Raw genomic sequence first — 27,651 nt, 5'->3', positions numbered from 1 at the left:
ATCTCTGGGTCAGGAAGATCCCCTGGAGAAGAGAATAGCTACCCACTCCAGTATTCCTGCTGGAGAATTCCATAGACAGAGGAGTCCAGTGAAGTACATACAGTTCACAGGGTCACAAAGAATCATACACAACTGAGTGACTAACACTTTCAATCTCAGTCTCACACCCCAATCACAAAATTTTAAATTTCAACCAATAAAATTCTCGTGGCTTATTTACCTTTTGACCAATTTGCACAGCCTGGCACTATAGGTATCAGACTATGACCATTACAGGGTGGCCAAGAATAACTGTTTGTTCTTTTTAAATCCCCAATCCAAACTGTTCAGAAATCTAGCATATTGTGTAAAATAGCCTCATACCAGAGAGTCCCACTTGAAAACCAACACATTCATTACGAGGGAGGGGATATATGTAGCATACAGCTGATTCACTTTGTTGTACAGCAGAAACTAACACAACATTGTAAAATCATTATACTCCTCTAATAAAAAAATTTTTTTAATTTCTAATGTTTCCCCAAATTTTCTCTTACTCATGAAAATGGAACTATCTGGGTGAATCTGAGTTTATGTACTCAATTTAGCTTTGTCCATGTTTCCTGTCCAAATTTTTCTGTTAGATTCTTGCCTGAGCTTCCAGTGCAAAAGAGGACACATCTGCAAGGCTGATCAACATGGAAAACCCCACTGTGTCTGCCAAGATCCAGCATCTTGTCCTCCTACAAAACTCCTTGACCAAGTAAGTATTTTACAAAATGGTCTTTAAGGGACATCAAACAGTTGGGTGATTTGATTTGAATGGAAGTAATTTGCAATTGAAATTTTTGTTTCAAAAAAAAATGTAGGGACTTCCCTGGTAGTCCAGTGGTTAAGAATTCACCTGGCAATGCAGGGGACACAGGTTCAATCCCTGAACGGGGAAGATCCCTCATGCCCATGCCATAGAGCAACTAAACTCATCAACAACAGAAGCCACCATGGTGAGAAGCCCTTCCACTGCAGCTAGAGAGTAGCCTCCGCTGCGCAACGAGAGGAAGCCCATATGCAGCAATGAAGACTCAGCACAGTCAAAAATGTAAAAATTAAGCTTAAAAAGAAGTAAATGTCCCGGTTATCATCTGATATTTAAATAATAGCCAAGAGAAACAAATACCAACAAAATCAAAGAATTTCAACTGTGCCTTCAAATAATAATGGCATTTATGTAGAATTCATTTTAAAACTCATTCTATCCTTGGAATCATCTGCAATTTTTATTCTGTGTTTATCAGCTAAATTATCATCACCATGAGTATAAGTTAGTTGATTTTGGGCGTCAGATGGGATAGTTAGGGTTTTAATAGCATCCCCTAACTGACCACATTTTTGGCTCAGCAGTTGGTTAAACAGCCTTTAAAGAGCACAGTATTTTCCCAATGAACATTCGTCAACTTGAGGTTTTTCTTATGCTTATCTTTCCTAGGTTTGTGGCACTGACAATCAGACCTATGCCAGCTCCTGTCATCTCTTTGCTACTAAGTGCAGAATGGAGAGGATGAAAAAGGGGCACCAGCTGCACCTGGATTACTTTGGAGCCTGCAAATGTAAGAGAACATTACTACTGGCATCTGCCGTTGCAAAAAAGTTGGGGTGAACCTGAATAAAATATATAATACATATGTATTCATATATATATATATAGGTTCCCTAGTAGCTCAGCTGATAAAGACTCCACCTGCAATGCAGGAGACCCCAGTTCAATCCCTGGGTTGCGAAGATCCCCTTGAGGAGGCATAGCTACCCACTTCTTGCCTGGAGAATCTCATGGACACAGGAGCCTGGTGGGCTACAGTCCATGGGGTCTCAAAAAGTTGGGTATGACTGAGCAACTAAGCACAGCACAGCACTCATATATATGCAGACAACATGAACAACAAAATCTAATGTAGTTCTGAATTCAGGCTGTATATTAGGATAACTGGGAAGGCTTTTTTTTTTTTTTTAATTAGAAGAATGGGGACTTCCCTGGTGGCCCAGTGGTTGGGACGCCACGCTTCCAATGCCAGGGACGCAGGCTCCATCCACGGTTGGGGAACTAAGATTCCATGTGCCTTGCACCGCAGCCAAAATAAATGAAATAAAATTAATTTTTAAAGTAAAAATTAGAAGAATAACTCCTAGGCTTTAACCATAAGTGATTCTGATTTAATTGGACTGAGTTGGAACCTTGGCATTGTTCTTTCATTTGTTTTCAAAGTAACCTAGACAATTCTAATGTGCAGCCAGGGTTCCGAACCACTATGGTAATGTTATCCACTTAATAACTGAGATGAATCATTGGAATTTTGTTAAATTAGTTGTCCTCTTCCCAAGTTAAAGTCTGCCAAGAAGTTTAATGACAACTTATTCTTCCAGACTTTTTGAAAAATTGTCTTCCTTCCCCAGGATACTCTCAATTGTGTTTGCATCTGCTGGTCGCTAAATGATTCTCCACATGCGCAGTGTTCACTAACCTCTCCTGTCCTTCCGGACACATGAAAGGAGCCTGTTTCTCAGTCCCCTTGATGTTAGATGCAGCCACACGAGTTGCTTTGTCCAGTGAAATCTGGGCAAAAATCATCCCTGTGAGCTCTGGGCAGAGCATTCAAGAGCTGGTGTATGGGGACTTCCCTGGTGGTCCAGTGGTTCAGACTTCACCTTCCAAAGCAGGGGGTGAGGGTTCAGTCCCTTATTGGGAAGTTAAGACCCTACATGCTTCTTGATCAAAAAACCAAAGCATAAAACAGAAGCAATATTGTAACAAATTCAGTAAAGACTAAAAATGGACCACATCCCAAAACATTCTAAAAAAAAAAAAAAAAAGATCTGATCTGACTTTAAAAAAATAAATAAGTGAGCTGGTGTATGGCTCTCCATGCTCCCTTCACCTCGTGTTGAGATGGTGGTGTCTCCCCTACCCTGAACCCCAGAGAGACTGAGATGAGCAGAGCTCAGTTGCCAACTTGTATGGGACATGTAGCAGGATTGAGAAATAAATGTTTGATGTGATACACAACATAACGGTCAGCACTGCTGTCTGATATATTTGAAAGTTGCCAAGAGAGTAGATTCTGAAAGTTCTCACCAGAAGGAAATAAAAAATGGAGGTCACTATACAAGGTTATTAATGTTAACCAAACTTGCTGAGCTATCCATTACACAATATATATGTATGTAAAGTCATTATGCTATACGCCTTAAACTTACCGGGTGGTATGTCAATTATATCTGAAAAAAAAAAATGTTCCTTTAAGTCGAGATTTAATATTATTATCACAGTATTAGCTGACTTCTGCCTTTTTCTCTTTTCTCCTAATAAATAACTCTTGTGACCTCCACCTCTGAATTCCGACTCTCTGATTCTAGTGCAGTGGTTCTCAGTCCTGGCTGCACATCACAGTTACTTACAGAGCTTTTAAAGCATCCTGATTCCTAGGCTCCATGCCAGATCAATCAAATCTTTGAAAGGCCGCTGGCATCTGGTATGGCTTTACAATGCTTCTGGCGATTGTGTTTCGGCAGCAGGATAAAGGACCACTGTTGTGACGGAGGACCAGTGAGGCTTCTATCAGTCACCAGAAGGTGTGAAGCATCCTGTTATGAAGACTTTTCCTGGGACAGGAGTAAAACTTCAAAATTAAAATCGGTGTACTTTCTGTTTGGAACAGCTATTCCTGTTTGTACGGACTTCGAAGTGACCCAGTTTCCTCTAAGGATGAGAGACTGGCTCAAGAATATCCTTGTGCAGCTTTATGAACCTAACCCTGAGCACTCTGGATATCTGAACGAGAAGCAGAGAAATAAAGTAAGTCATCCACGGTCAGCTACCCAGTCTGTCTACCAGGAAAAAAGGTATGGGGCGGGAGGGAGGTATGGTGAAGGCTTGCCTTCCTCTGTAAAACCACACCTGGTTGATACATATGGAAGAACACAATAGTAGAGGTCATTGTTCATGCCCCAAAGTTTGGGACATGACACGACCAACCCCGCCCCCCCCCCCCCATTTCTACACACAGGGCCAGGGGCCTTAGCAAGGGCTCTGGAACTCATACCCAGAGCAAGCTCTACTGACCTCAATTCAGTGTTCATATCTTCAGGCCCAGACATATTCTTTAAATCTAAACCTCTTTCTTGCCCTCATAGGCCAGACACAGATTTATGATATAAGATCAGTTCAGTTCAGTCACTCAGTCGTGTCCGACTCTTTGTGACCCCAAGGACTGCAGCACACCAGGCCTCCCTGTCCATCACTAACTCCCAGAGTTTACTCAGACTCATGTCCATTGAGTTGGTGATGCCATCCAACCATCTCATCCTCTGATAAATCCATTATTAACAATGTCAGTAATATATTAAGAAGAAAAAGGGCAGAATATTGGTTCTAGAAGTTCCCAGGGGAAAACTAGCATCTGATAGTTATTGAGTGTATACCAGGTACCTGGAATTGATTTACATGCTGGAAATACAGCAATGAGGAACCCCCCGGAGGCTCAGAGGGAAAGAAAAAGCCTGCAGTGCAGGAGGCGCAGGAGACCCGAGTTTGACCCCTGGATAGGGAAGACCCCCCTGGAGGAGGGCATGGCAACCCACTCCAGTATTCTTGCCATGGATAGAGGAGCCTGGCGAGCTACAGTCCATGGGCTCACAAAGAGTCGGAAACTACTGAAGCGACTTAGCATGTGCAATACAGCAGTGAAGCAAACAAAAAAAAAATCTCTGGCGTCATGAACTTATATTCTGAGCAAAGAGACAATATATAGTTATAAACATGCATGCTAAATCACTTCAGTCGTGTCCAGCTCTTTGTGACGCCACGGACCACACAATAGCCTGCCAGGCTCCTCTGTCCATGGGATTCTCCAGGCAAGAATACTGGAGTGGGTTTCCATGCCTTCCTCCAGGGGATCCTCCTGACCCAGGGATCGAACCCTTGTCTCTAGCATTTCCTACATAGGCAAGTGGGTTCTTTACCACTAGTGCCAGCTGGGAAGCCCATGTCAAGTCAAGTCAAGTCAAGTTGCTCGCTCAGTCGTGTCTGACTCTTTGCAACCCCATGGACTGTAGCCCACCAGACTCCTCCATCCATGGGATTCTCCAGGCAAGAATACTGGAGTGGGTTGCCATTTCCTTCTCCAGGCGATCTTCCCGACCCAGGGATCGAACCCAGGTCTCCCGCATTGCAGGCAGACACTTTAACCTCTGAGCCACCAGGGAAGCCTTGGGAAGCCCATGTATGTGTACATAATTATGGGGCTTCCCAGGTGGTGCTTGTGGTAAAGAACATTAGATACAAAACAGGGACATTTCAGTGAAAATATCACGTGGCATCAAACCAAGACTAACCTGAGATGCAACAGGCACTGGATGGAAATACTTAGACCAGGGTCCCCAACCTCCGGGATCTAATGCCTGATGATCTGAGGTGGAGCTGATGTAAAGGCACTAGAAATAAAGTGTGCAATAAATGTAATGTGCTCAAAAGTGAAGTGAAGTTTCTCAATTGTGTACAACTCTTTGTGACCCCATGGACTGTAGCCCACCAGGCTCCTCCATCTATGGGATTTCCCAGGCAATAATACTAGAGTGGGTTGCCATTTCTTTCTCCAGGGAATCTTCCTGACCCAGGGATCAAACCCAGGTCTCCTGCATTGCAGACAGACTCTTTACCCTCTGAGCCACCAATCATTCCAAAACCTTTCCCTCTTCTGGGTCTATGGAAAAACTGTCTTCCATGAAACCAGTCCCTGGTGCCATAAAATCTGGGGACCACTGACTTAGAGGATTGAGAATGGAGCATGCCAATGGGGAAGAGCAGGACTTTTTGCCAACTAAGTGCCTAGATCAGTTCAGCCCTTTTCATTCAAACCTTCTCATTGTTTTAAGAAACATGATGGACATTATTTGGTTAAAAGATCAAAAAAAGATTTAAATTTCTTCAAAAACCCCAGGATTTTTTACTGTTAGCTATTATTCTATGGAGAAAGGCTATAGTGTTGATTAGTTAGAAGGCGTGTAATTTATTCTCAAATAACATTCTGGTTTTGTTTTCCTCTGTTATGTTACAATGACTCTTCAAGTAAAGTTTATAAGTTTATTAAATGATAATTCCATTACACTTGTCTGATTCTCTGATGATCCTCTCCCTTTCGAAGGTCAAGAAAATTTACCTGGATGAAAAGAGACTCTTGGCTGGAGACCATTCCATCGACCTTCTCTTAAGAGACTTTAAGAAAAACTACCATATGTACGTGTATCCTGTGCACTGGCAGTTCAGCGAGCTGGACCAGCATCCTCGGGACAGGTAAAAGCTGTCCACCTTCCCATCACTAGGTCATGCCCCTGATATAATGGCGAGTTGCTTATACCAAGAGAATTCTAAACAGATTTAGGAAACTTCCCGCTATCCACTGGAGAACACAGAAATGCCAAACAAATATGGCTAGGAGTCTACATACAAAGATGCTTTGAAAGTAACAGAATATGGCCATGCCTCTGCTCCCTAGTTCACTTGTTAGGGTCCAGCCCCACCCCCCGCCCAGACTCTTTCAACTCTTTCTCATTTTTAAAAAAAAATATTTCTTTATTTGGCTGCGCTGAGTCTTAGTTGCAGCATGTGGGATCTAGTTCCCTGACCAGGGATAGAACCTGGGCCCCCTGCACTGCAAACTCGAAGTCTTAGCCACTGGACCACCAGGGAAGTCCCAACTTGTTCTCATTCTTTTTTTAAAAAAATTATTTATGTATTCATATTTTTGGCTGTGCTGGGTCTTGTTGCTGTACGGGCTTTTCTCTAGTTGCGGCAAGTGGGGGTTACTCTCCAGTTGTGGTACACAGGCTCCTCGTTGCAGTGGCTTCTCTAGTTGCAAACTACGGGTTCTAGGACTTGTGGGCTCAGTAGTGGCAGGTCCCAGGCTCTAGAGCACAGGCTCAATAGTTGTGGTGCACGGTCTTAGCTACTTCCCGGCATGCGGGATCCTCCCAGATCAGGGATCGAACACGTGTCTTCTGCACTAACAGTCCGACTCCTTACCACTGACACAACAGGGAAGCCCTCTTTCTCATTCTTGATCCTAAATTTCCAAGATACTCTGATGGACCCCACTTGAGTCAGATGCCTACAATCAGGTAGGCCAGTGGTAAGAGCTAGGTTGCATAAACATGATTCTTGGGGTGCATCCCGATAAATTTAGGGTGGAGGGAGGACAGTTCCTAGTGAAGAAGGAAACCTTATGCATTGACACTCAAAAAGCTGCATCTTACCAATAAACAGTGTATTTCTTTTGTAGCTTTTCATGAACGTACTATGTATTTGCCATCCTTGGTAACCTTGTGAAAGAAAAAAGCCCTTGGTGATCTGAAGAGTCCGCTTTTCATACATCAATTACTCAGTTAACTGGCTGCCATTTGTCTCGTCGCAGGGTCCTGACCCACTCTGAGCTCGCACCTTTGCGAGCATCTCTCGTGCCCATGGAACACTGCATAACGCGCTTCTTTGAAGAGTGTGACCCCAACAAGGATAAGCACATCACCCTGCAGGAGTGGGGCCACTGCTTTGAAATTAAAGAAGGTAAATTGATCATCAGCCCAGGGAGAGGGGTGCTCTCTTCCCCCAGACAAGCCCTAAGCCCTGCAGTTCCCAGAGAGGTCCTGCTTGCTGTGTGTTAGACTGCAACCCAGAAGCCACAGGCTGGCAGTGTCCCCGGTAGAACCGCTGCCACTGCAAGGTCATTTCTTAATCTGTTCCAAAGGCTGTGCCAGTGTGCTCAGTCACTCAGTCACGTCTGACTCTTTGTGAACCCCTGGACTGTAGCCCGCCAGGCTCCTCCATCCATGGGATTTTCTAGGCAAGAGTACTGGAGTGGGTTGCCATTCCCTTCCCCAGGAGATCTTTCGGACCCAAGGATTGAACCCAGGTCTCCTGCATCTCCTGCACTGGCAGGTGGATTTTATTAACCACTGAGCCACCTGTTCTAAAGGGTAGCATGGGTGAATATTTAAGAGATAAAGGCACTGAGGTCTCAGAAATTGGTTAAACCTAAGAAAGTGATGTGAACTCCAACAGCTGAGTCAAATCTCAGAAGGCTACCCTTCTGAGCAAGGAAGGAAGGATTTTATATCCTTCCTTAATTTGAATATTGGGCCTAACTTTAAAAATTGTATGTGAAACTGAAACTCCAATACTTTGGCCACCTGATGTGAAGAGCTAACTCATTGGAAAGTACCTTGATGCTGGGAAAGATTGAGGGTGAAGGGGGTGACAGAGGATGAGATAGTTGGATGGCATCACCAACTCAATGGACATGAGTTTGAGCAAACTCCAGGAGATAGTGAAGGACAGGAAAGCCTGGTGTGCGGCAGTTCATGGGGTCACAGAGGTGGACACAACTTGGTGACCGAACAAAAACAGTGTGATTGTTGAACAACAACACTGAACAACAACAGTGTGTTGTCAATCAAACAGCAAGCTTGATTCTGAAAAATCAGAGATGCCAGAAGAATCTTAGAATTTATTACCAACACAAAAGATGTTCACCAGTTGTGCCCAGATATAACTCCTTTAATTCAAAAGGTGTTCCCCCTGCAGTGGAGGTATTTAAATTTAGACATTTATTTTGCTAGGCTATGTCTTAATCTACTTCCTTTTCTTTTCCTAAGTTACAGTCAATTTTTTTTGAGCAACCATGCTTTTAATAATCAAGGTATGAAAAACAGTCAAAAATGACCAATCAAATCTAGTTGCAGAATATAAATCAACAGTGAACATCAAATCTCTAGAGCGGAGGTTTGACCCATATGTTCACAACACACATACATGTAGGATGAATATACAACCAAAAAGTAAAAGAAAAGTAAGTTCATCAAAGGTCAGAGTTTCCCCAAAAGAGGGAATCTGTGGGGCCTTCACTTTAAAAGTATTCTTCATGCACATGTGTGATGCCTTGACATCGGAAAGAAAGAGTTGGAATATGAGGATTTAGTCATTTATGGATAAACATCCATTTATCCATAAACATAAACATTTATGGATAAACTAAGCATCTCTCTACAATGTTATTCTATGAAATAAACAGAACTGTAGTGAGCCAAGAATGAATAAGCACTTGAAAGTGAAAGCTTAGTCGCTCAGTCATGTCTGACTCTTTGAGAACAGATGGACTGTAGCCCGCCAGGCTCCTGTGTCCATGGGCTTTTCCAGGCAGGAATGCTGGAGTGGGTTGCCATGCCCTTCTCCAGGGGATCTTCCCGATGCAGGGATTGAACCCGGGTCTCTTGCCTTGCAGGCAGATTCTTTACTGTCTGAGCCACCGGAGAAGCCTGATAACATAAGCACAATTGTAATGAGCAAACAATGAAGAAGCACCTCACCCTGTGTATTAGTTGTGTGTTTCTGCACAACAAATTGCCCTAAAGGTTAGAAGTTTAAAACCTCTCTCAGTTTCTGAGGATCGGGAATCCCTGGTAGTTTACCTGGATGGATCTGCTTTGGAGTCCACGCTGAGGATCCATGCTTTAGGATCCGCTCTAAGCTCATTTACATGGCTGTCGGCAGGAGCCTTCAGTTCCTCACCATGTGGTCCTTTCCATGGTGCTGCTCATAACATGGTATCTGGTTTCCTCCAGAGCAAGTTATCAAAGAGAGACGGAAGGAGAGAGAGAGTCCAAGACAGAAGCTGCAATGTCTTTTAGGACTAATCTCAGAAGTGACATTTTTCTGCCATATTCTGTTTGTCACACAGTCGAACCCTGCCACAGTGTGGGAGGAGATCACAGGAGATGGGACTCACTGGGGGCCTTCATGGAGACTGGCGACCACATACTGTTTGCACCTTATTAGCATCAATAGGCGGAGAAGGCAATGGCAACCCACTCCAGTACTCTTGCCTGGAAAATCCCATGGATGGAGGAGCCTGGTAGGCTGCAGTCCATGGGGTCTCTAAGAGTCGGGCACAACTGAGCGACTTCACTTTCACTTTTCACTTTCATGCATTGGAGAAGGAAATGGCTACCCATTCCAGTGTTCTTGCCTGGGAATCCCAGGGATGGGGAATCCCAGCAGCAGCATCAATAGGAAGTTAATGGGAAGTTAAAAACCAGACTCAAGCAAATAATGCCAATTTCCTTTCTAATATCTCTTCTATTAACACAGAATATGTGTTATCTATGTGGCTCAGAAGGTAAAGCGTCTGCCTGCAATGAGGGAGACCTGGGTTCGATCCCTGGGTAGAGAAGATCCCTGGAGAAGGAAATGGCAACCCACTCCAGTATTCTTGCCTGGAAAATTTCATGGACAGAGGAGTCTGGTAGGCTACAGTCCATGGGGTCTCTAACGATGGGACACAACTGAGTGACTTCACTTTCACTTTCATAGATATCTAACATCTATCTTACACACTCACATACATCCCTAAAAAGGGTTAACACAGTTTTTTCCAAATACCATGTTAAAAAGACAAAATATACCCAAGCTTCCCCACCCGCTCCTCTCTACCAAAATCAAGAGAAAAATTTAGCTGAGACAGGACATATTTATGCACACCCTCTTAACACGGCATGTGATTTTAAGGGCGAGATCCAAAGGCAAATTTAAACAGAGGCCATTTCAGGAACCTAGTTGCCCTTCACTGTTCGTTTTGAAACTTCTGGCAGCTCTTCAGCATGTGGGCCCACTCAGGCCTTGTGCTGGCTGGTTGTCTGGGAGAAGTAGAAAGAGCTTCAAGTTCAGCCACTCGCAAAGCCCCTAATGATCTTGTTTGTTCACTGTGGTTTGGCCATGATTATGTTAGTTAGAAGAAAGGAAAGATTTATCGCAGAGTAAGCCAATAAAGCAGATATTAAATATTCAGTCGGAACAAGTACTGATTTGGGATGCAGCTAGGGGGGAAAAAAAGGCGATTTGAAGGCATACCCTTTACTCCCTTAGGACTGAGAAATCCACAGGGCAAAATACATGTTAGCCAGTGTTGTCCTGAATTTTAACTCCCTTTGCTCTGAACTAGATATGCTCAAATATTCCAGCTCTGTCATTAACGAGCTCTGCGGATTAGGGCATGCCACTTAACCTCAGCAAGTCTCATCTTCCTTGTGTGTAAAATGGGATTCAATGCAGAGGTGAGGAGTCTTATTTATTGAATACCTATGACATACCATGGACTGACACATATCCATGTGAATCTTTAGGAAAACCTTCCAAGTAAGACTAACGGGAGAAACAAGTCACATCATGCAGGTCCTACTAAGCCAGTTAAAGACGTTATCCTCAGAGTACTGGAGGATCACCAAAGTGCTTTAAACAGGGCAGTGATTTCACTGGATTTGTATTTAAGAAAGATTCTTCTGGTTACATTGTGGAAAAGCCAGAGAACCCTTGTGGTAAATCCAGGCAAAAAACTGATGAGAACTTGAATTAGGGCAGTTGTAGTGGGGGTCGCACAGAGTCGGACATGACTGAAGCAACTTAGCAGCAGCAGCAGCAGTGGAGGGGGGAAGACAAGTAAACATATTTCAACTATATTTATTTTATTTTTTATTTATTTGTATATTTTCTTGGCCTGGCCACGCAGCATGTGGGATCTTAGTTCCCCTACCAGGGATTGAACCCATGGCCCCTGTGTTGGAAGCACAGAGTCTTAACCGCTGGACTGCCAGAGAAGTCCCCTCAAATATATTTTTAAATATCAACATATTCAAGATATAGTTGAGAATACAAACATATTCAATATGTATAGTGTGTAGAAATAATAAGACAATGTTTGATAAGAAATACGTGGAGGTGGGAAGCCGGCAGTTGAGAGCCTGAGAGGAAGAGGGGTACAGTGCCCAGGTTCCTGGCTCAGGCCGGGCAGACCAAGGAGAGGTACTTTCCACTGAAACAGTAAGCACAAGAACAGAAGCTGGCTTGGGGAAAATGTTAAATCCCATTTGGGACACATTGAGTTTTCAAGTCCTGACAGCATACAGTTGATAGTTGAATATATGGGTCTGCTTTTCAAGACAGAGTTGGGGAGTTGAAATATGTATTTGGGGATTGCCAGCATACAGAAAATAACTGATACCAGGAAAAGAAATCAATTCCCTAAGGACAAGGTGCCGAGTTACATGGGAAAGGGTCTTGCATTGAGTACCAAGGAGCAACACCCAGACAATGGACAGAGGAGGATGGAGTTCGTGAAGGAGAATGAAGAGGCTCCTGCAAGGAAAAAGAAAAGAGGAGAGGGCCACATCTCTGGAGGTGTTTCAAAGAGGAGGAGGAGACCACAGTGCTACATGCTGCTGAGAAGTCAAGTAAAGTTAAAAAGAATTTCCAATGGATGTAGAAATAAGGATACCCTCAGTAGCCTTGGAAGAGCTGTTTTTGTGAAACGGTCAAGATGAAAGCCAGACACAGTAAGAAAGAAGAGGTGACGAGAAAGGCTAAAGGGAGGAGGTTTGAAGGCAGGAATGAGCTAGAGAGGGATACAGAGTTGAGAGAAGCATTTCCGAGAATAAAAGAGGCTTGAGCTCTCACTCATTCATTCCTTCCTTCAACAAATCTTTACTGGTAGTCTGCACAGTGCCAGGCACTGCTCTCAAGGCTGGATATGCAGCATAGTTAAACATTAATGGGAAGGACCTGGTTAAAAAAAGAAGGAAAAGGAAAGACTGTGGATATAAGAAAAAAAGAGGAAAATGGGGGTGAAGAGACCCTGAACACAGGCAGAGGATTCGCTTCCAAGTCAACAGGAGGGCTGAGTGCGGAAGAAGTGATGCTTTCAAACTAGAGAAGCATGGTGCTAGAGAAGACTCTTGAGAGTCCCTTGGACAGCAAGGAGATCAAACCAGTCAATCCTAAAGGAAATCAACTCTGAATATTCATTGGAAGGACAGGTGCTGAAGCTCCAATACTTTGGCCACCTGATGACTCATTGGAAAAGACCCTGACGCTGGGAAGGATTGAAGGCAAAAGGAGAAGGGGGCAGCAGAGGATGAGATGGTTAGAGAGCATCACCAATTCAATGGACATGAATTTCATCAAGTTCTGGGAGTAATGGTAATGGACAGGGAAGCCTGGTGCGCTGCAGTCTATGGGGTTGCAAAGAGTCAGACACGACTGAGCGACTAAACAATAGAAGGAACATCTCTCATCCAAACAACAGAAAGAAGACAAAAAGTATAAGTGCAAATATAAGTAAATTTATGAGTAAGCAGACTATTATCCCAACTTTACAAATGAAGCCAGTGCTCAAGAGAAATACACCAGAAGTCTGTACTCTTCCCCTCTCTGGGGCAAGATGAAGACTGACATCAGGCAGGGAAACTGCCTGGTGTTCCAGACAGGTTTCAGTTCAGTTCAGTCGCTCAGTCATGTCCAACTCTTTGCAACCCCATGAATTGCAGCACGCCAGGCCTCCCTGTCCATCACCAACTCCCAGAGCTTGTCCAAACTCATGTATTCTTCTATTTATTTGGGTTATATCTCAGCAACCCTTATAGATTAGTCCAGTAAGTCCCCTACATACGAATGAGTTCCGTTCCCAGAGCACGTTCAATTGGTTCGTTAAGTCCAACAACATGTGCCTAGGTATCCGTCTAATACAATCAGCTACATACAACTGCTCTTACGCTTGCTTCTGGACATCCTGGGTTTGAAATAAAGGTACTGTACAGTGCTGCACAGTAAAGTACACAAAACCATAGCTAATTGTAGAGGATGCACGCATGTGACAATGTATACCAGATACGAACGAACTTACGTGACTGGACTTAAGAATGCATGTTCACATCTTTGAAAGTTCGCAACTTGAAGCTTCATATGTAGGAGACTTACTATTTGGCAGTTCTTGGCTGGGTTTCCCCTCAGCCTCCTCTATCAGTGGTTCTGACCCTACATCAGAACTACCTGTGTGCTCAGTTGCACAGTCATGTCCAGTTCTTTGCAACCCCATGCACTGGGCCCACCAGGCTCCTCTGTCCGTGGGATTTCCCAGGCAAGAATGCTAGAGTGGGTTGCCGTTTCCTTCTCCAGAGGATCCTCCTGCCTCAGGGATGGAACACATGTGCCTGTGTCTCCTACATTACAGGTAGATTCTTTACTGCTGAACCACCGAGGAACTCACAACCAGCTGCAGAGCTTTCCTAAATGTATGCATGTCATTGGTCCACCCTAGGGATGCTGATTCAGGAGGCCAGGAGCTAGGCCCGAGGATATGTATTTTTTTGTTTCATGGGTGATGTTAACACCCTTCCAGGACTGAGAACCACTGTCGTACTGCCTTATTCATGGCTTCTCTGATGCCCTAGTTCTAACATTGTTTATGTTACTGCTCTGACTACTTTCTAAAAGCATGTTTTATGTTTGTTTTTTTACAGAAGACATAGATGAAAATCTCCTGTTTTGAATGAACTCAAAATACCCAGCCTCCTCCTTTGTTCTGACCACTTCTGAAGTATATCCAATGTGATACTTGTAGATTTATATTTAGCAAAATTCTTGCATGTCTGAGAAGATAATGAGAGTAACTGCTTGATAACAGTATAGGCACCGGGCATTTACCATTAGCTTTAGAAATAAAACTTTAAACTTAAAGAGTCAATATATGTAAAATATTGTACACTGTGAACAGGAGTTTAACTCATTACTCTCTGCATCCATTTTTAATATACTTAGAGATTATAAAGCTAAAAAAATACATTCATTTTTTCCATAGTATCATCTGCACTTCAAAAAAGTGAAATAAGTTTCTTTGTTACTGGTGTGTGTTATTGTCAATATCTTAATATCCTAATAAAAATCCATATACATCCAACGCTTATTCAAGTTTATTTACAGTCATTTAGTTAAATAATTATACGTGAATGACCAAGCCAGGGCTCATAGTTCATATCAAATCACACTTTCTAAAACCTACTACTTAAAAAAAAAGTGAGAATAAGTTCACCCAGCACCACTTTTCTAGATTTCTAGTTTGTTTTCTCTTTCTGATTTACTTCACTCCGTGTAATAGGCTCTAGGTTCATCCACCTCATTAGAAGTGACTCTAATGGCAATGGAGACGCAAACATAAGAGAACAGACTTGTAAACACACTGCGGGGAGGAGAGGGTGGGACAAATTGAGAGAGCAGCATTGAGACATATACATCGCCATGCGTAAAATCAGACAGCCAGTGGGAATTTGCTGTGTAACACAGGGAACTCAGAGCTGGTGCTCTGAGACAACCTCTAGGGGTGGGAAGGGGTGGGAAGTGGGAGGGAGGTTCAAGAGAGAGGGGACACATGTATAACTCTGGCTGATTCACGGTGATGTATGGTAGAAACCAACACAATATCGTAAAGCAATTCCCCTCCAATTAAAAATAAATAAATTAAAAACAAAGAGTGTGAGTGTGGTTGAGGGGGATGTTTCCTATGGCAAACAAATATTCAGTTGTTAAATGGTAGCTGCTCATCAATGTTTTTTGTCATAATTTAAGTTTAAACAGAAAAAAACTAAAGCCAAGCACTCTTCACCAAAGTCAGTTTAAAATAAGGATGATTATACACTGCTTGATACAACTAATTTTAGCTTCTGTGCGGGTGTGCATGTGTGTCTGATAAAAGGGAGGCCCGGCAAAATCTCTCCACATTTCATGTCCTCAAAATAAAGAGACTGTAAAGATAACAGACAGTGAAGGGCCCTGAGGAGTCTTGATGTCGTGTAGTCAGAGATGAACACCACTAGTCATTTGATAGCAAGACAATGTGTCCTAAGAGAAAGCTGGTATCTTTATTTGAGCTCTTCTTTGGGAACTATTAATACAGTAAAAGCCGGATTGTACAAAGAAGATACCAAAATAAAGTTTAACAAGGGCTGGAACAAGGCAATAAAAAAACTGTCACCCAGTTAAATATCTACTTACCATATATTTTTTTAAATATAAAATATCTTTTACATATTATCCTTTTTTTTTCCTGGCCATGCAACTTGACCTTTGGGATCTCAGTTCCCTGAACAGGAATTGAACTCCTGTGCTCTGGAGCAGAAGTACAGAGTCCTAACCACTAGACCACGGGGAATTTTCCACATTTCCCATCTGAAATGGAATATGTCAACACAATTGTCTTTTTCAAATAATCAAAACTGTGTTGTTATTTAGAGGCTTTTTGTAATAGTCACTGAAAGAATATTCCCGTGGGTGTTTTATCTGAAGGATACTTGTAGAAGAGTTTTGTTTTTTTTAAATCAAAATTGTATTTATTATCTCTTTTCTTAGTTCAATGACTAACTTGTTCTTAATCAGACCACATCACACCAGGTCATGTCTAAATAATTAAGTTCACTGTGATTAATCAAAATCTAATTAAGCTAGCCAGTGGGAATTTGCTGTATGACTCAGGGAACTCAAACTGGGGCTCTGAGACAACCTAGACAGGTGGGATGGGGTGGGAGGTGGGAGGGAGGTTCAAGAAGGAGGGGATATATATGTATACCTATGGCAGATTCATGTTGATGTATGGCAGAAGCCAACATAATATTATAAAGTAATTATTCTTCAATTAAGAATACATTAAAAAATCTAATTAAGCATTGTTTATAATTTCTTTCAACTACAGAAATAAATTTAGAAATTATCCCCAAATTCAAAATGTTATTTATGCGTGCCTACATAGAAATATCACGGAAGGTCCTAACTAATTAGAAACCAAGTTTCTAATTGCACGTTTGCTCAGAACAGTAAAATTAAAAGACCTGATTTACTATTTTTAATGTTTTAAGTATTTTAAATGTTTTTAAATAATGAAAGTGATTTTAATGCTAAGGATACTACCTAAATATTCACTAAAAATGTTTTATTTGAAAATAACTTTCATTTTGAAATAAAAATATTATTTAATAATAGAAAGTTTTAGAATTTTAAAACATGTTATTAGTTAAGGCTCCCACAGGTAAAACTGCCTTGGATGATATATTGTAAAAGCATTTTAATATCCTTAATAATCACAATTTTTTTATTGTGAATTGTTTGCGATAAAGACATTAATCCCAGCCAAGGAGATTAAGTTATTTCTCAGTAATCAGTCTTTAAGCCTATCTCTGTGTAATTTAAATTCTTTAGACATTGGTGTTCCTAGTGTAGAACCAATTATTCAATTTAGCTTCAAATTCTGTGACTCATATTACCCATGACCACAAAGGCATTAGCAATATGGCTTAAATATGAGATGGGCATAGAGATTCTAGATCACACAGCTCTTTGAATTTGTTGCCCAAGGACCATTTGAAGTGAAGGTAATTGAAAAGACACAGTATACTTTGGACTGATTCTATTGCACTTGGTAAAAGTTATTGTGTTGGATAATTTAATGAATAGGTCCACTTTTCAAAGGAAGAAAAAAAGCCGAGGGTTTGAATGCAGAAGGAAGAAAAATACAAAGAAGAAACGTGAAGAGGGGAAAGGGAGATGGGCTGTCTAAACTCAGGCAAAGTGAAATGGCACAAAGATAAATCTGAGTTGTTTCAAGTACATATGTGGTAAAATAGTTGAAGAGTGACTTGCGTATCAAGAGATACAACTTGCTTCAGATGCTGGGGACAAGTCTTAATAGGAATATGATGAAATTGATTTTTCTTCCAAAATTCAATTTCAGAGTACAGTGATTTGGTTTGAAACTCCTAAGGTAAGTTAATCTGAATTAAATGTGAATTAAGATCATAAAAAGTTTACTTTCAGAAACTGCTGGCCAGTAAAGACCACATTGACTTGCTTTATTGACTTTATTCATAATGTGCATTTTCTCTACCAATCCAAAATGCCTTTCAAGACTTTTCCTGTATCATTTTCTTCTTGAGAAATTATAATTGTCAGTAATAGCATCCATACCATGTGAAGACCTGGTAAATCTCATGGGGGTAGAAGCTCAAGATGGATTTATTTGTATACTTTATTTGTATATGTAAGAAATTTCACTTGAGCCAGTGGTACTGTATCTCCAATAATAAGCATGCTATGACACTGATGTTTGATTTGTGGGTAGAGACCACAAATTTGAATAACTTCAGGGACCAAGCAGTACAGGTTGAACCGTGAGATTTCAACAAAGAGTGGTAAGAGTAACATTATGAACCAGGAAATGCATATCTTGTCTAAACACCATTTTAAAAGCACTGACGTAGGCTTACAAAACCTGGATCTAGGGGCAGAATTTAGTCTCATCACTATTTCAACACCTCTGACTAAACAGTCTATTAATAATAGGAATAGGACTTGGAAAAAAACTAAAAAAATGATCTCCTAACCCTTCAATTCCAGACTCCTTCTTCAGAATGAAATGTCTTCTTCTGGCTGGCCTTTTGATTATGGCCACTGCTTTGCCCATCCCTGTGAGTACTGCCCTCAATTTTCCATTCCATTTCTGTCCTAGAGACAGTACCTAGAAAGCACTTCCTGTATCTTTTCATTTCATGGAAGAGGAAAGTGGACCCCAGGAAAATTGTAGAACCAGGAATTACCACTCTTCTTCAGTCCAAAGGTCTTCCCAGTACAAATCCCAGCTCTGCGTGCCATTTGCAAGCTGCATGACCTTTTTAAAATATATATGTATGTATATATATACATATATATATTTGGTTGAGTTGGTCTTAGTTGTGGCACACAGGATCTTTGATTTCATTGTGGCATGTGGAATATTTTATTTGTAGCATGCAAACTCTTAGTTCCAACATGTGATCTAGTTCCCAGACCAGGGATCGAACCTGGGTCCCCCACATTAGGGGCACAAAGTCTTAGCCACCAGATCACCAGGGAAGTCCTGCAAGCTGTATGACCTTGAGCAAGGAAATAACCCATGGCTTCCTAGCCTGTATCATGAGTTATAAGAACTACCTCAGAGCTGTGCAAGGATGATAAAAATCCATCAATGCACTTAAGAGTCCTAATTGGAATATAGGAAGCTCTCAAACAAACTTTGCAATATAGAGCAAGTATTCCACACTGACCTAAGTCTTAATTAGGCAGTTTGAATTGTTTCATTTACAGTATCCTCACCCCAACTTGTCTCATGTTGACTATAGGCGTGCTTCCTCATCTACACAAATGAGATCTATGAGTTTAAGCTGTGTTTATTATGATCTGAATATGTAGGGCACCTAGGAAACAGGAGGATTTCCCAGGTGGCACTAGTGGTAAAGAACCTGACTGCCAATGCAGGAGACACAAGAGACGTGGGCTCGAGCTCTGGGTTGGGAAGATCACCTGGAATAGGAAATGGCAACCCACTCCAGTATTTTTGCCTGGAGAAGCTCAGGCACAGAGAAGCCCAGTGGGTCACAGTCTATGGGGCCCACAAGAGTCAGACAGGACTGAGCTGACTGAGCATAGCTATTAATAGTAGGCAGGAACACCTGCTCCCTGCACATTTTCTAACAAAGGAGCTCTCAGAGAAGTGAGGCAGCTTTCAAATTTTTATTTGGGGATACCAAATTTAAGTTTACATTTCCATACTCTCTCTACTTTGAACTTCTAAGTGCTGAGAATGAAATTAGAACACTGTTGATTTGCAGATAAAGAGATATGCAATATGTACCTATGTATGAAATATGTATGAAATGTACAGAAGAATATTCTTTGGAAATAAGTTCAAAGGTAAAAAGTACAATGTCTAAATTACTGGACAAAATTCATTCAATCTTTCTCTATTAGACTCAACTGCTTTTTTTTCTTTAGACTTTTTATTTTATATTGGAGTATAGATAATTAACAATGTTATGATAGTTTCAGGTAGACAGCAAAGCGATTTAGTTATATATATATATACATATATCCATTCTACCCAAACTCCCCTCCCATCCAGGCAGCCACATGACACTGAGCACAGTCCCCTGACCCGTGGTGGTTATCCATTTTAAATATAACAGTTTATACATTAGACTCAACTGCTTTTTATTCCAGAGGGAAAGGTACATCGCTGATGAGTATAATGCTTGATAGTGGCTTGAGGCCCGTTCTCATTTAGAATCAAATCTCTTTGTAATGAATAATGCATTGCCTCATGTTGTTTTACCTTGTTGCTGTTTTTTTTACAAGCTTGAACAATCTGGAGGAAGTTCCAGTGCTCAGGTAACCTTCTGGTTGTATTTTCAAATGATGTGTTCATCATTTTAAGTGTTTAAATGTTTGAAATGACTGACATCATGTCTCTTGTTACAGAGATTTAACACTTACCCACCCCAAGCAGCAACATTTTCCCCTCAGATCCCACTTGCCCCACCTGTACAACTGCCCCTGGTAAGCATGGGTTTGGGGAAATCTCAAGTTACGAAAAGTCGTTATTAGTTGGATGACAGTTATAACACTTTGCAGATTTGGACACAGACATAAAAGGCATTAAGAAACCATCAGGCAGCAGCTATTCAGACTTCCCTCCTTGCACAGCTTGCAGAGTGCAACCAGGGGAGCAAGTACCCCTCCAGGGCTTCAGTGACTTCTTCCAATTTCTCCCTACACTTGTGATCAAAGAGGTGGTTATACTGAATTACCTCGACTATGATGAGCTTAGTTACGCTTCAGTCATGTCCAACTCTGTGCGACCCCATAGACAGCAGCCCACCAGGCTCCTGGAATTCTCCAGGCAAGAACACTGGAGTGGGTTGCCATTTCCTTCTCCAATGCATGAAAGTGAAAAGTGAAAGTGAAGTCACTCAGTCATGTCCAACCCTTAGGGACCCCATGGACTGCAGCCTACCAGGCTTCTCTGTCCATGGGATTTTCCAGGCAAGAGTACTGGAGTGGGGTGCCATTGCCTTCTCCATACTTTCAGGAAGGGAATGCTAACCTTTGTCTGTATTACCTGTTCTTTTTCTCCTTTTAAATCACCTTGTTGCCTTCTCTAAGAAGTTTTTCCCCCCACCCCTAACGTTTTCTCACAGGTCAAACAATACAATTATTTTGCTCTTCTTGTACCCTCTTCAGTCTCTAATATCTGAATTCTTACAACATCTTGTTTAATAAAGGCCAGAACAACACTAACTACATAACAGAAACACCTTTATTGGGACAGACAGGATTCATTTGGCTAATATTTACTGTCTGCCAGATAAAGTGGTCTATAGTGATCGCTAGAAAAACAAAAAATATGAGTAAGCTTGCAATCTGATAAAGAAAAGAGATTCATAAGTGAAAAAAAAAATGCACTGGGCTGGCCAAAAAATTTTGCTCAGGTTTTTCTGTAACATCTTAATGGAAAAACTCCAATGAAGTTTTTGGCCAACCCAATAATTTGCTAAGTGCTTCTAGACGGAAATCCAAATCCAACTGACTTAGGCTGTGCGTCAGAGTTCATTCACAGAGGAGAGGCAGCCAAGCCAGGTTATGAGGAGTGAGTGAGGCACTCCAGGTACAGGAACAGTCAGTGCTGAGGACGTGGCAGCTCAGGGAACAACCAGCGCAATGAGGCTACAACACAGGCTGGGACACATAACATAAACAATAGCTAGGCAATGTTGTTTGGAAAAGTTTATACACATTTTAAAATAGCATCTTGTTTAACCGCTTGTCTATTGTCTAAATACTTTTAAAGTAGAAACACAACTTTGCATAATTTTTTTCATATTTAAATGTAACAAAATAACTTCCCTTTGCTTACATTTAATTTCAAACTGTTTCTCCGCTTTAAGTAGGCTTTTGTAAGCTGTTACTAAAGTGACTGTCCTCAGTGGAACATTCTTTCCCTTTAATGTTTTCACATGACGTAACGGACTCTGAGGCTTCCCAAGTGGCACTCATGGTAAAGAACCTGCCTGCCAATGCAGGAGACCTAAGAGACACAGGTTCAATCCCTGGGTCAGGAAGATCCCCTGGAGGATGGCAACCCACTGCCATATTCTTGGCTGGAGAATCCCATGGACAAAGGAGCCTGGCAGGCTACAGTCCACAGGGTCGTGAAGAGTCAGACACAACTGAAGCATAAGGACTTAGCCTGCATGCAATGGACTCTTAAGACACTAAATTTCTAAGTTTTTGCGCTTATAACTAACTGCTATTTGTTTCCAGTCAGGTACACTGGTTCTTTTCTCTTTTTTTGGCTGAAGTCCAGTAAGATTTGTTTTAAATTGATGCAAAACCTTGGAGTCTTGGTTTATAATTTGAATTTATTAATTGCTACTAAAATCATATGCCTAAAATTATGTAAATCTATGTGTAATTCTTGCCCAGAGAATTCCATGCATAGAGGGAGCCTGGTGGGCTACAGTATATAGGATCGTAAAGAGCTGGACACCACAAAAGAGACTTAGCACACACATGTGGCGATAAAAAGAATTACCAGTATTTGAAACAGATGCTCTTCCTTCCACCAGATGGCAGAACAGTATTAAAAATCAGGCAAAGATGGCCTACCAAAACTATCAACGCATAAGGCAGGTTTCTGGGCTTTAGGTTTGACTACTTAAGCAAAATAAACATACTTTTTAAAAGAAAAATATGACTTGAAGTTCAATCTAGAGTCTAATTTCCACCAACTAGAAGGTGGGCTCCATGAGAGCATATAATTGCTCAATAAATACTTGGGTGGGTGGATGGACTGACGAGTAATCAATGAACACATGAGGAAAAAAAGCTAAAACAAAATGTTCCACTTTGTTTTATTCACAACTCACTTCCCCTCCCCCGCCCTTTTTTTTTGTAGATTCCAATTCCTCTTCCTTTTCCATTTCCTAATAATCCAAATCAGGTAATTATACTTAAAGTTTTCCTTCAAGAAAGTATTTAAATGGGTACAAAAACCTTGAAAACTCTTGAGATTCATTCATTCCTTTCCAGGAAGCTGATACCAAAAATAATGGTTCTCATTATCCTTTGGGGACCATTAGTGGGAACCATTAGTGAAGCCTTTGAACTAGATTTAAGGTTATGGTTATGGTATAAAAGGATTATGTAAATTTTACTTTTGACAAGACTTAACTGGATGAGGAAAAATTACACATAATGACAAAGTCACAAACCAAAAAATAGTGTATAACACAGCATATTAATTCCAAATTTTTAACAATACTTCTATTATAATTATAGGAAATTATATTATTAAAGTTGTGAAGTTATTGGGAATTTCCTGGTCTCCGGTGGTTAGGACTTGGCACTTTCACTGATGGGCCAAGGTTCCATTCCTGGTCAAGGAGCTAAGATTCTGCAAGCTGTGAGTCTTGCCCCAAAAAAACAACAAAAAAAAGATTCCCAAATATAGTCTTTTTTCCAACATCGTAAGCGTAAGTTTCATCATCTTTCCAAGAAATCCCAGCTAAATTTGCAGTCAACAACAACAACAGAATAAAAAATTTGTACTATATGTTTCCAGAGATAGCAGGTGTGAAGGCTGGGTGGGTACCATGGTGTGTGTGGGGGGGGGGGGAGTGGAAGCCTTAAAATATCAGTGAATGTCAATCTTACTGATGTCCTTTTATATAAGCTAAGAATTCCAAAAAGCATGTTTTCATTAATCAAGTTATTATAAAATATATAACATACAAAAGATAAAATGCTGAATTATAACTTCTTGATTATTTGATTGTATCTTCTTTATTCTAGGTCCTGACACTTAATGATCTCATAGCGGTAAATACTGCCCTGTTAATCTATAAAGTTTATAAGAATACTACATTCAACACCTACAACAACACATTACACTTAAGATGAGCCAGTTCATCATACAAATTACTGTCTTTATTAATCCAGTTCATTTGGAAATGAAATAAAGCACAGTTGTTAAGTTCAAAGCCAGAAAACTATATCAATGCATGCAAGCAGCTCTACATTCACTTATTCATCTTCTCCAAACTATAAACTGACAAAACAACCTGTTCTATCATCGATGAGGATGAAGGTGAAGAGTCAAAAGATTTAAGAGTTATAGAAGAAACTACTTTAGGAGAGATGAAATAGACTTGACTATTTCTTCACTAATGAAGCATTTGCATAAATGCATATTATAATCAAACTTAAATCCCAATAGATAATTTTTTACTGAACTGCACAAAGTTCAACTTTTTAATGAGGCCCTATATTGATATAGTTTTTTTGAGTTTCAGTTTATGAAAACACAGGTAAAACACTTGGGAGTTAAAAAAGAGAAAACTAAAAAATTTCATTTCCCACATACTTTGCACACAAACATTTTCTGAAATCTAGATACCTCTCACAGCGGATGTATTTAACCTGGGATATCTTTTTCTTTAAGATGCATCATTAACTAAATGGTATACTTTATAGCTGATGGCATCTTAGAATTAGAGACCTGCAGTATTTCATAAAAATGGCAGAAAGTCAGGCCTAAATTATTGTTTGCCTGCGGTAAAACTTTTCAGGATTCGTCTATACAGATTATTTAAAGGCAATCATCCTGAGGAATATTTAAGTGTTCCAAAAACTTTAAGGTCAAACTAAATAAGAGCACAAGCCAAGTTTTAATTAGTGCTCTTTCTACAATCCACTCTAAGCATTATGATAGTCCATTTCCAAATGTAAATCGTAGAAGTTCTAGCATACTCCTAATCATGTTAGAATTTATATATATACATATATATATATGAATACATATTCTGAAAATGTCTGGGGAAACTACTGTCAACAATTAATTATTGATGATTCCAAAATCGGCAAGTTCATCTTCACATCAAAACATGGCTAAAACAGCACTGGCCTGTGGTGGGTAAGTCCAGATTCTAAGCTCATCTTTAAATTAGCTGTGTGACCTTGGGTAGATGTATTGATTTACCGCCAAAGTCTCTTCCAGTGAAAATACTGACTCCTCACACATACGACTTATTCGAAAGTTACCAAATCTGATTTCATAATACTATACTTTATTTTTCTGAATTTTATTTAAGGGTATTGTTCTTGCCTAAGAATAAGCAGACCAGTGTTTAGCTTACACATTCTTGCACATATGTTGGGATGGACAGCACTATAAACAGAGGGATTTGCCTTTTTGACACAGGGGTCAATTCCTCAAGCAAGCTGCCGGTCTCTTAGAACAGGGCCCCATGAAAGCTACGAAGCAATACTAACAAGTGGAACTGCCTGTGTAAGCAAACCCTAGAAGCAAAATTGTAGCTGTCCTAAAATTCTGGTCCAAGTATCGTTCTCACAGGGAATTCACACACAATTTAAGAAAGATGGCACTTGTATATAAGTGTATACAGCCAGTTTCTCAACCATTCACATCAATTTTCTGTATTTCAGATATAGTAAATACCATTACAAGGCAGTTACAAAAAAACAGTTCTATGAATTAAGGGAGTTCAAATCTAAATCTTGCATATTCATTTTAAAATCTTACATCACCTAAATAAAACATAAGCAGCAAAATGGAATTAATTTCTCAGCAAAAACAAAGATTTTCATATAGAAAATAGTTTAGCTTATATACATACTAAGTTAAAAATAAGCTAAAGCTAAACCCATTGTTTTCACTGATCCTTGATATTTTTTTCTTTCACAGTTAATCATTTCTATCTTGAACCAACTTGGGGTAAGTATTCATTTTTAAGCTACTATAAACTACAAATCTACTTAATGGGCTGAAGCTATCCCAATAATTTTTTTTTAGGGCTTCTTTGGGTAAGACTTTTTTGCTATGGTTATACTGATAAAATCAAGTGATATTTAATCTCAGAAAAGGTAAGAATAATTCTTCTGAACCATAAAAATTTATGGCCGAATGGAACCCAAGTAATCGACCTAAGGTAAAACTCATGAGTTATAAACTCATTTTCCTCCAAGATCATTAGATCAGAATTTCAGCAGATCTAAAAAGGTATTCTTTTGATAATGCCCATAGCATTTGACAAAATTTCAGCTTACATAAATTAGATTAAGAAATTTCAAACAGTAAATTTTACCTCAAGCTTATTTTTGTCTTATGGACAATTCATAGTTAACAGTGAGAAAAACCCACTCTGAAACTACCAAATCTAGAAACGCTCTCATCTCCAGGCAAGGCAACAAATCTCCTTAACACAAAAGCATCAGCACTCTCGATGGAAACTCTACAAACTTTGAGACTTCTACTCTGATTCTCACCCAAGTTTGCTTTCATTTAAAATATATATAAAACAGAGAAAGAGACCAAAAAGGTATATTCCTTTTAAATATCTGAATTCATGTCAAATAAAATTAAAATTGATGCTTTTGAACGGTGGTGTTGGAGAAGACTCTTCAGAGTCTCTTGGACAGCAAGGAGATCCAACCAATCTATGCTAAAGGAGATCAGTCCTGAATATTCATTGAAAGGACCAATGCTGAAGCTGAAACTCCAATAGTTTGGCCACCTGATGCGAAGAACTGACTCAATGGAAAAGACCCTGGTGCTGGGAAAGACTGAAGGCGGGAGGACAGGGGGCGACAGAGGATGAGATGGTTGCGTGGCATCACCAACTCAATGGACACGAGTTTGAGTAAACTTCGGGAGCTGGTGATGGACAGGGAGGCCTGGCGTGCTGCAGTCCATGGGGTCGCAAAGAGTCGGACACAACTGAGCAACTGAACTAACTGAAGATTATATACAGTATGTATTTATTTTAACTTATCTCAAGAGAAACTGATGAATCAAAATATTCTCAATTTGAATTTTGAGAAAGAAACTGGATTTCACCCAAGTTTTCCTTCTGACAAAGTTTCATTGCCCCAGAGTACTTATTCTGTGTTTCTTACCACTTCAAATGATCTTATCAGGCCACCAAGGGTGAAGTGAGAGGAATTAAGCTCTGTGTTGCAGAAAAGACACTTAATGGTTCAATTTATCAGCATTTAGATAAAAGAACCACGTTACTTTCCTTCTCCCAACACACATGACTGTACCAATACTAATCCATCAATGTTAAATAAATATAATATGGGAGACATGGGAGGAGGCAAGAAAAAAATGATGGCAAAAATACCTAGTTAACTATAATCTGTATTGTATATTTTGGCAGAAATAATTCTCTTACTACTATGTCAGAAGTTACACGGTGAGTAAAATCTCCAAATATCTTTTTTTTTTTAATTTATTTATTTGGCTGCATCAGGGCTTAGTTGTGGCACTTGGAAACTTTAATCTTCGCTGTGGCTTGCAGGGTGCTTTTTTAGTTGCAGCATGTGAACTCTTACTCGCAGCATGAGGAACCTAGTTTCCTGACCAGGGATCAAACCCAGGCCCGCTGTGCTGTGTGCATGGAGTTTTAGCCACTGGACCACCAAGGAAGTCCCTCCAAGTATCTTTTAAGCATTACTAGACATTTTAAATCAGAGAAGGCAATGGCACCCCACTCCAGTACTCTTGCCTGGAAAATCCCATGGACGGAGGAGCCTGGTAGGCTGCAGTCCATGGGGTCACTAAGAGTCAGACATGACTGAGTGACTTCACTTTCACTTTTCACTTCCATGCATTGGAGAAGGAAATGGCAACCCACTCCAGTGTTCTTGCCTGGAGAATCCCAGGGACGGGGGAGCCTGTTGGGCTGCCGTCCATGGGGTCACACAGAGTCGGACACACTGAAGTGATGTAGCAGCAGCAGCAGCATACATTTTAAATACTTTTATCCTAAGAGTTGAATAGCCTCAGATTGTGCCCATACTGATGTTAATAATATGATTAAAATAGATGTAAACAAGACCAAAAAAATTACACGTGCTTCTTCAGATGA

General features: G+C 40.6%; 1 protein-coding gene across 1 annotated transcript in view; it reads left to right on the top strand.

The window, feature by feature from the left end:
* The window catches only part of SPARCL1 (SPARC like 1), a 52,235-nt gene extending 37,431 nt beyond the window's left edge, over positions 1 to 14,804 (top strand). Inside the window, exons 6-11 of the mRNA XM_061420765.1 lie at positions 624 to 742; positions 1,466 to 1,586; positions 3,690 to 3,826; positions 6,174 to 6,322; positions 7,440 to 7,588; positions 14,368 to 14,804. Coding sequence (XP_061276749.1) covers positions 624 to 742; positions 1,466 to 1,586; positions 3,690 to 3,826; positions 6,174 to 6,322; positions 7,440 to 7,588; positions 14,368 to 14,396 — 704 coding nt within the window. The 3' untranslated portion in view covers positions 14,397 to 14,804. The remainder of the gene's footprint in view (positions 1 to 623; positions 743 to 1,465; positions 1,587 to 3,689; positions 3,827 to 6,173; positions 6,323 to 7,439; positions 7,589 to 14,367) is intronic.
* The last annotated feature ends 12,847 nt before the right edge of the window (positions 14,805 to 27,651 follow it).

This window comes from Bos javanicus, chromosome 6 (genome assembly GCF_032452875.1).
Source record: "Bos javanicus breed banteng chromosome 6, ARS-OSU_banteng_1.0, whole genome shotgun sequence".
NCBI lineage: Eukaryota > Metazoa > Chordata > Mammalia > Artiodactyla > Bovidae > Bos > Bos javanicus.
This window is presented reverse-complemented; position numbering and strand designations above follow the sequence as displayed.